The following is a 10,091-nucleotide window of genomic DNA, read 5'->3' on the forward strand; positions in this document are numbered from 1 at the left end:
GAATTTGATCAATGTATGAGAGAATGAGGGGCTTGTGTCGTTACGTCATTACTTAAACCAAAACTCACATTTTATTACTTTATTCTCATTGCTTCAAAGTCAGTCAGTTCTCTTCTACTTCTGTATTATCATAAGATTAAACATTCGTGTGTGCGATTTCAAAAAAAAAATTGTTCATAATTTAAATATAGAGGCACGCTCAACGTGTCCTTTTCAATGTGTGTGTTTTTTGCATGCATATCATGAAGAAAAACAACAATCCATACTGCGTGGTATGGCAGTGTATTTGTTCTCATGTTTATATTTGATAAACTCTTTATCGGCACTCGAATTACAAATAAAATACGTAAAAGCAGTCAAATACAAAATAAATTTTCACTTGGCAATAAATTTTTCCTTTGACATTGTTTGTCAATTCATGATCTCCTGGAGCAAGTACACGAGATTACTATTATTTCCTGAATATACGGAAATAGTCTCGACTCCTTAAAACAATATGCCTATAATAATTTATTAAGATTTTAATATAATACATGAACAAATACACAAAGACTTTGCGGTTTCCTATGTAAAAGTTCTATAAATAAAAATAAATAATATTGAGAAATCAGCAGAAATTTATAGCTGAGCTCATTCGCATGATATTGAAAATTTCTTGGTACCTATGAAAATTATTCTTTTTTTTTCAACGAATTTTCTAAATTTAAATTTTAAAGAAAATTTTATTTTGACTCATTTGATGACATTCAATTTGAAATTATTCATTAATTAAAACGTCATTGTTTCGATTCACAGTTTATAAATAAGTCATGCATTACTATTTTCGTTCTACAACTAGTAAACAATGCGAATTGAGCCGCATTTGATGCAAAACATGATTCTTTGTTCGTTCAGTAATTCAATTTCAATTCAGTTCAGTTCAGAAAATTTAAAATTTAGAAAACCGTTAAGATTTGATCTGTCAATTTGTTTGTAAAAATAAGAATGTAAAGCTCAATTTTCATCAACATAACCTCACCCATTTAGTCAACAGTTTATTAATTCAATAAAGAACAAGAAAATTCATTGCAAAATTGCAATATAAGTGCTTGAATTCCATAAAAAGTTAAGTTATTTACAATCTTTTCAGTGTCACAGGTTTTAATAAAAAGTGTAAATAGCTCCTTTTCGTAAGCATGCATACGTGAGAGAAATGTTTTTTTAATAAGGCGTTAAGTAAATATAGATTTTTATCATGTAATCAAATAATTTGATAATGGAGGTAAACAGTAGTCCGATAAAACCTATTGTTAATGAAAACACAATATAATTAAGCTTTTTATAGGAAATATATTTGACTATTTGGAGAGTTTCATGGACACTCTCTTATCGTCTCGACTCTCGTAAGCATACGTCATGACTTGAAATGCTCAATTTTAAAAACAAAGAATTAATTAAAAATTCTTTCACTTGGTGATTAGGTGAAATCATATGAGATTTTTGAGTCACGTTAGTCTATCAATTCGCCAGCTAATTGCTGCTGATAACGACTTAATAAATACGAAAATAATTTTGTTTTTATAGGCGGGGATCTTAAATCGTTCGATACTATATGAAATGTTTTTTACTCAATCCTGTTCGCCGACATTGAAAAAGATTTAAAGAGCTGACAAAAACGGCAATTTATTTAAAGAAAGCAAGAAGAAGCTGCCGATAATATATGTCTACTAAAGCCGCAATCATGTCAATTGTTTATGAATATTTTAAAAATGCGAGAAAAAGTTCAAAGTCTAAGCATGCTTGTACGCCACGTGCTTACATATCATACGGAAATGAATCTCTCCGAATAGATACGTGTTAGACCTAAAATACTTTTCATCAGCTATCTTTACATGAACATGAAATTTTTTAAGGGATTTTATTTTTAAAACAATATGCTTTGATGTTCATTTTGGCTGGCTAGCTATTTTCGGTGGAGATTTTGGCTGTTGCTATGTCGGGGATGTTCTTAAAAAGGTTCAAGGTTTTTGATACTAATTACTGACTGATGTCATCATTGAATTTTTAATTTAATGATTGAAGTCAATGATTTTAAATTTCAAAAAGCCGTTAAAAATTTAAATTTTTAAAAAACCGTTAAATTAATATAATTTGCAAACCAAATCTAATTTGTGGTTCCAGGCGCAAATTTGACTAATTTCGAAGGTCATTAACCTACGTGGGTAAAATGGAATTTATTCATCTAATCACACTTGTAGCGACGATTTCTATTCTAGTCTACACATCATAGTTGACATACCTAATTTTACATCTACAAAAATAACGCGAAAATTCTCATTTTCAGCATGATTTACATTAAGTGACATGATGCAATTCAAAATATTAATTTTAATATAAATGTCATAACGACATTCGAGGTTTTCCCTAATGATTAAATTACAACGACTATTTATTTAATAATTAAGCCTCAGTTTAAGGGTTTAGGTACTATTACACAATATTATTAAAATAGAAACAAAAATTCCCTGAATTTGGGTCATATTTAATAGTTCACATTACATCAATATGCATTATATTTCGCGGGAATTCGAAATTGGAGTTGCAGTGAATGCAATCGACATGCGCTTTGGAAGTTTTGTTAGTAAACTATGACCTGATTATTGCATGCACTTTTCAGCTGATTTGATTCGGATTACAAAATGCGAAGAATAATGAACAATAAAATTGTGTACGTCTTCTGATCCTGACTAGATCCTGTATCTTGTTTACTTGTATTTTACGTTCATATTTGTTTATGCCAAGTCTGGAACAGATTAATTTGCATGAATGCAAATTGCATCCCTTAAATCCCCAGATTCTATATATAGCTACACATTTTCAACACCCAGAACATTTTTATGTGCTTACTCTAGAACGTGTATTGACTATTAAAAAATTTACGCGGGCAATTTATTTAATTATTTGTTTTTGAAAATATTAATAAAATTGGCACATGTCCAATACAAAGGTTAATGTAGTTTTGAATGACATGATTGTGTTACTTACTGTGATCACCCGAATTTCCATTGTGAGATGAACAACTTTCATAGTCATTGCCTGGCATTTTTGATGCTATCGGTGCCATTTCACTTGATTATCAGCTCTTTTGTAAGGAAAATCTATATATGATTGCTGGATTTGATTATGTGAATGTGAACTTTGCACAGTTTATTTATATTTATATTCATTCACTCTCGTAAATTAATATTAGGTCTGTGACACAAACTAATAGGATTAGAATTCACTTCTAACTATTCATTCGACTTCCTTTATTAATTTCTACTTTTACTATTTTTTGTTGTTTTCTATAATTTTTAAATAGCTTGCTAAATAATTTTCAAGGGTAACTTTGATTAATTTTTAATTACTGGTTTTTAAAACTTTTTTTTAACTTAATTGAAAGCTTTTGAATAATAAAAAATATTATTGTAAAAAAAAACTATAATCAAAACATACACAATAATCAATAAATGTACGAGTTGATTTTTTATGAAAGATGTAGCAGCGACGAAAGCTTCCAATTGAATAAAAACTATTTTCCAAGTTGATTTTTGATAATAACGAATATGAGGAAAATTTAAAGGTAGATCTAGTAGATCTGATATTATTTGATCTACCTTTATTTATTATTATATGTAGAACTTAATTTATACTCCACATCATTTGATAATTTTTACAAAAGTTAAAGGTTTTTAATAGTTTTTGACATAAAATTAAAAATGCCAAGCACTAAGGATAAAGGAATTAAAGCACAAAAGGGCAACAAGAAGCAACATGCAAATTTCGAAGAGATTCAAAAGAAAAATATGGAATTATTAAAAGATAGAGTAATGCAAATCGATAGCTCTGATGACGAAGATTCGTCAAGAGTTGGAAAGGAAAAAATCGCAAGCCTGTTCAAAAATTATCAGGGCAATGAAAATGACGTGGCGAGAATACAGCAATATTTTGATGGTGAGAATCTGGACTGTCTGATTTGCATTAGAAGTGTGAAAGCAAAAGACCGAATTTGGAATTGCGGTACTTGCTATCTCTCGTTCCACTTACTCTGCATACAAAAATGGGCCAATGACTCGATGAACTTGAAAAAACTTTGGCATGACAATCAGCCGAATGGTTACTATGACAATCAAGGAAATTACATCCGTAAAAAGGAATTGAAATTATTTTGGGATTGTCCAGCATGTCGTCATGAATACCTTGATAATGAAATCCCGCGAGAATATTCATGTTATTGTGGTAAGGAAATCAATCCTGATTATCAAGATTGGCTTGTTCCTCACAGTTGTGGTATGATGTGTCAGAAACCACTAGAAACTTTATGTGGTCACAAATGCACGATTCTTTGTCATCCCGGCAAATGTCCAAGTTGTCCACAAACAATTCAAACTAGCTGTAAATGCGGGAAATCACCAATCAAGACAATTAGATGCTCACAAAAATCATGGAATTGTTCACAAAAATGCTCAAAGCTCCTCTCATGTGGTGTCCATAAATGTTCAGGAGTCTGTCATGGACCTAATGAATGTCCACCTTGTAAAGAGAAAAGTGTCAAAAAATGCCATTGCGGAAATAAATCAAAAGAGATTAAATGCGAACAATTATCATGGAGTTGTGACAAAGTATGCAACAAGCCGTTAAGTTGCGGTATTCATGTTTGTGACAAGAAATGTCATGGCAATGACTGTGGAGATTGCAAATATGGCCTTGAACGAAGTTGTTTCTGTGGGAAACAAAAGGTGACAGTATCAAAATGTGATGAATCTTCATTGGATTCATGCGGTGATACATGCCTGAAGCAACTGCCTTGTGGACACATTTGTCTATCAAGATGTCATAAAGGAGATTGCGACACGTGTAAGGAACAAGTTGAGAAGAAATGCAGGTGCGGTGTGATCACTAAATTATATCCATGCTCTAAGGAGCTACTTTGTGAGACAAAGTGCAATAGTCAAAAGTCATGTAAGAAGCATTCCTGTAAATCTAAATGCTGTGTTGAATGTGCACCATGTTCTATAGTGTGTGGCAAAGTCCTAGCTTGTGGACGACACAAATGTGACGGTAAGCATACTTTTGTTAAAAATAGTCTATCCGCATTCCCAATTATAATCACAATAGCAATCAATTTATTCACATCATTAACAATACAATTTACATCTCTTTGTTGATCTTTCATTACGATTTATAGCACTTTGTCATTCGGGAAATTGCTATCCATGCAATGAAAGACAGAAAGTGACATGCAGATGTGGTGCTACATCAGTGTCTGTTCGATGTGGAAAGGCAAATAAATACAAGAATCCAAATTGTAAGGAGACATGCAAAGTTCCATCCAAATGTCATCATGAGTCCAAGCCTCATTATTGTCATATTGGAGATTGTCCAATTTGCAGGCAAATATGTGATGAGCCTCTCAAGTGTGGACATAAATGTTTAGATACTTGTCATGACTATGTGAGAACTGTGATTAAGGACAAGAACTTTGTTCCAGCAGGTCCTTGGGACGTTCCAGAGGAAAGAATTGAGTATAGGAAGTTACCACATTCGTCATGCAAAACAAAAGTTCCAGTTAATTGTTTAGGTGGACATGAAGTGATTCAAATGAATTGTTATGAGGCAAGAGTCACGTCATGTGGACGAAAATGCAATCGGAAACTTCCTTGCGGCAATCATACATGCCAAAAAGATTGTCATGAAGTTACTGATCTTAATAGTGATTTACAAGATGAAAATTGTGAGGATTGTGAACTTCCTTGTGTGAAGGAACGTCCTAAATATTGTTCGCATCCATGCACTCGGTCATGTCATGTTCCAGAGAAGCCGTGTAAGAAGTGCATCGTGCAAATAAAGGCAAAATGCTTTTGTGGTTTGTCAGATGCATATTATCGATGCTGTGACGTGAATAAGCGTGATATTGATGAGGAGACTCGACAAGCTTTGTTGGAAAAATATCTTTGTTGTGGCGCTAAATGCATGAAAACAGTAAGTCATTAATTAAGCCTTAATTTCCTCAATAATAATTCTTTCAATTTTAATAGTATGCCTGTGGTCATCAATGCACGAATATTTGTCATCCAGGAATTTGTAAAGGTGCTGAAAATTGTCGGAAAAAGGTGAAATTAATGTGTTCATGCAAAACTCGTAAAGCTGACTTGACATGTGATAAAGTACGAGCGGAAAATATTACAATCCTTGAATGTAATGATGAATGTGAGGAAAAACGGAAGCAAATTGAGGAAGAAAACCAAAGAAAAATACTAAAACAGAAGCAGTTGGAAGAAGAAAAGAATAGAAAGGAACTGGAAGAGTATGAGAAGAAATTTGGACCTAAGAAATACAAAGAAAGGAAGCAACGATATGTTGAGGAAAAGAAAAGCGATATGAAATTAAAAATCGCAATAGCATCTGGAATTTTCCTCGTGATATCAGTTGTTCTTTATTTTATATTTTTCAATAACTAATTGTGACTGATGTAGTTAAATTAAATAAATCAATATATAACGGCTTTTTTCCAAAAATTTAAAATACCAAAAAGAGTTCTACTAAATTAGTTCTACCACTTTGTTATTGTAGACAAAAATTTTCACACGAGTTTTTATTTGAAGAAGAAATAATTTAATTTTACTAAGATTTACAGACTAAAGATAAAATCTAATATTATATATAGGTTTAAAAAGTTTTTCTTATATTAGAAAAAATGAATAAGGTCAAAAGAATGGAGAATAAAAAGCGCAAAACAGCTGCTTTAGTAAATATGATTAAAATTAATGAAAAGGATAAAAAACCGGAAAAGGAATCATTGAAAAATGAAATTATTGAAGTTAAAGAAAAAGATACGGTAAGATTAATCATTAATCATTAATTAATTATAATTTACTAAATTCCATTGTCATTTTAGAACGAGGAGCCATTGTGCAAAAAAATCAAACAAACTGACGAGATGGTGAATAACATAGATACATCAATTTCTGACGAACAGTACAAAATACTGAAGAATGAATTGCAATATCGTAAAAATGCCTTAAATAATGCGCCAAAATTCCGTCTAAAATTCTTTGGTGACAAGGCAAGGTTATTAAATAGCACAAAAACTCGACAGCCATTAATGTTTGAAGATATTCAATATCTTCTGATGACTGCACTTTTAGGCAGTAGCTCGCCATTCAAACCTGATAGATGGTGTGTTCTTGAAAAACCGAATAAAATCACACATACAGTCATTCTTGTTATTGAAGGATTAACATCATACAATTTTATAGCAAATGAAAGTTTATTTGTGAGAACAAAAGGAATTTTCCAAGACCAACTGGAAGTCATTCTTCCCAAAAGTCACAAATGCAAACTTATTGAAGAACTTTCGTACGTTCCACTGACTCAATCACACAAAGAAATGTTAATAAAGAAGTTTGGTAGTTTAGAAGCAGCAATGAAGCTCAATAAAAATCCCAATGACATGTTTGCAAAAAGTTTATTTCCAATTGATAGCGATGAAGACACAGACAAAATGCAAATTAGAGAAGGTGAAACATTTCCAAGGACAAGGCTTCTTCTTTCTCCACTACAAATGATGATTGAAGGATATCCAATGCCAATAAAAGGAGAATATGAAGAAAAGTATAAAGAATATCGATACACAAAGAATCATTACAAGCCAGTGTCTGTTGATTCTCCAATGTTTGGTCTCGATTGTGAAATGTGTCGGACTGTCAAAGCTGAAAATGAACTTGCGCGTGTGTCAATTGTCGATGAGAATTACAAGAGCATTTACGAAACACTTGTTAAGCCAGACAACAGAATTACAAATTATTTAACTCAATGGTCAGGTATCACAAAGGAAATGATGGATAATGTCACGAAAACATTAAAGGAGGTTAGCATGAAAATTGTTTGCTATAATTTTAGACCATGTTTGCTATAATTTTGACTCTTACTTTTCAAATATTTTTTGGACGTTATTTTTAAACCGTTATTTTTCATTGAAGGTTCAAGAAGAAGTTTCAGCATTACTTCCATCTGATGCAATCCTTGTTGGTCAATCATTAAATTGTGATTTGAATGCGATGAAGCTGATGCATCCATACGTTGTTGACACTAGTGTAATCTTCAATATGTCTGGTGATAGAAATCGAAAATCAAAACTACAATTGCTTGCAAAACATTTCCTTCAAGAAGATATTCAAGTTGACAAAGCTGGTCACTCCAGTGTTGAAGATTCAACGGCATGTTTGAAATTGACAAAACTGAAATTATCAAAAGATATTTATTTTGGCGACCTTGCATTACAAACAAAAAAGAGCCTCTATGAGAGTAAAAAGATTGTAGAATCAGGAATTGCCAAAAGTGATGATATCAATTCTACAATAAATGTAAAAACACCGCTTTTCAGTCATGCAATTAAGCGACAAAAGACATCAGCGATAATTACGACACAAAAATGTGATGTTGATTTGAAAAAGTTCTATTCAAAGAATGAATTTAATTCTTTATCAGTCGAGTTAATAGATTACGATCATGGAATTAGACATCACAAAGAATCGTCAGTAAAAAAGGTGCTTAAAAAGGCCGAAGAAATTGCAGTAGATCATGATTTTAATATCTGCCACTTCAACGTTTTCGAGGATTTAATGAATGAGAATGGTGGTGCCTGTGTGGACGACGCGAATGATGACGAAAAAATTGTTAATCTAATACCAAAAATCGATAAATACATTGCAAATATGCATTCGACTGTCGCAAGCAGTGGACTATTTGTTGTGCTTTTTGGAGGTCGGGAAAATAACTCGAACGGTCTATCTATGATTCAGATCAAGAAATAACACTTCAATTTGTTTAATATAAAAACCCTGAAAATTAAATAAAATAAAAAAATCCATTCAAAATTTACTTGTTATTCATTTTATGAATTTCAGATGGCAATCTGGAACTAATCAATGTGAAAATTTTATGGACTTTGGGAAGCTACGTTGTTGAATGAATACAAGTGCTTCCGGATATGTTCATGTGAGACTACATTGTAATCTAGATTTTATTAACTGTAAACAAAATCATTATTCCGCGACGAATTAGTAATTCTACTTAATTAATCGATTTAATGCATCAATAGATGTTATTGCTTAGATGAGTGACTAGTTGGTGCAAAACAAAACAATTTAAGAATCAGTTTAGAAGTGCTGAATCTTCTGGATATATTTGCAACTAAGACTGTCCATGAACCACAATTGATTGTAATTTAGTAACTTAAAATACGAGAAGTATGCAGTCCTAGAATCAGCACATTTTGAATTAAAGTGATTAAATGTCTCCATTCATGCCAATGTCAGCTATAACAATTCATTAGTCAAGTTCAATGCTTGAGAATTGAAGGACATTAAGTTCAGGAAACAAGAGCAAGCAAACCTTGCACTTGAATGTGCTGAAAAGTGGAAATAAAAAGACGTCAATTTGCATTTTCAAAATTACATTTTACATTTATTATCTCATTTCTACTTCTTTTTTTTTTTCATTTGAATATAACAACGCATTATGTTATTTGATATTACTCAATCATTTCTCATGATTTCATGTTTTTTTTTTTGTATTTTTTACTAATTTTATTTTTAATCTACCAGTTATTCTATATTAGTCATTTACTTTTTTTAATTTGTTTTTTTTTCAATATCTTTTTTTTATGCATTAAAATTTCCTATATCCTACCAAAAAAGTTTTCTAATAAGTTTTCATTTACTTTACTCGCATCAAATGTATGTAGTGAATGATATATATATTTATTATTATTAATATTATTATTCATATTGGTTATTACTCAATTATCATCTAAAATCATCATCATTATTAGTTATGTAAGTGTTTAAATGTAGAACAACAAATTCAAGAAATATTTTGTAAATATCATGTAATATTAATATTATTATTAATATATGTAGCTCCTCTTTCACATACAATTCATTAAATTTTTTTTTCTTTTTTTTATATAATCTTTTACTAGGGGCTTCTCCTTAAGTGTTACTAATGTCAATTAATTATTTCATATTTTTTTCTTTTTTTTATCTCATTATTTAAATTTGTAGGTAGTA

At 31.1% G+C, this 10,091-nt stretch overlaps 3 protein-coding genes across 3 annotated transcripts in view; 2 read left to right on the top strand and 1 right to left on the bottom strand.

Moving 5' to 3' along the window:
• LOC139089400 (6-phosphofructo-2-kinase/fructose-2,6-bisphosphatase-like) overlaps positions 1 to 3,382 on the bottom strand; it is a 38,627-nt gene extending 35,245 nt beyond the window's left edge. Inside the window, exon 1 of the mRNA XM_070638937.1 lies at positions 3,025 to 3,382. Coding sequence (XP_070495038.1) covers positions 3,025 to 3,103 — 79 coding nt within the window. The 5' untranslated portion in view covers positions 3,104 to 3,382. The remainder of the gene's footprint in view (positions 1 to 3,024) is intronic.
• On the top strand, positions 3,346 to 6,529 carry LOC139089399 (NF-X1-type zinc finger protein NFXL1). The gene is made up of 4 exons (XM_070638935.1): positions 3,346 to 3,361; positions 3,718 to 5,079; positions 5,207 to 6,000; positions 6,057 to 6,529. The coding sequence occupies exons 2-4, from the start codon at positions 3,738 to 3,740 to the stop codon at positions 6,477 to 6,479; spliced, it is 2,559 nt and encodes an 852-aa protein (XP_070495036.1). The 5' UTR covers positions 3,346 to 3,361; positions 3,718 to 3,737; the 3' UTR covers positions 6,480 to 6,529.
• A 54-nt stretch (positions 6,530 to 6,583) lies between these two features.
• On the top strand, positions 6,584 to 8,897 carry Rexo5 (RNA exonuclease 5). The gene is made up of 3 exons (XM_070638895.1): positions 6,584 to 6,856; positions 6,917 to 7,888; positions 8,001 to 8,897. The coding sequence occupies exons 1-3, from the start codon at positions 6,716 to 6,718 to the stop codon at positions 8,832 to 8,834; spliced, it is 1,947 nt and encodes a 648-aa protein (XP_070494996.1). The 5' UTR covers positions 6,584 to 6,715; the 3' UTR covers positions 8,835 to 8,897.
• The last annotated feature ends 1,194 nt before the right edge of the window (positions 8,898 to 10,091 follow it).

The sequence above is a fragment of the Chironomus tepperi genome, unplaced genomic scaffold (genome assembly GCF_022539635.2).
Source record: "Chironomus tepperi strain 1889 unplaced genomic scaffold, CSIRO-AGI_Ctep_v1 contig_177, whole genome shotgun sequence".
Lineage (NCBI taxonomy): Eukaryota > Metazoa > Arthropoda > Insecta > Diptera > Chironomidae > Chironomus > Chironomus tepperi.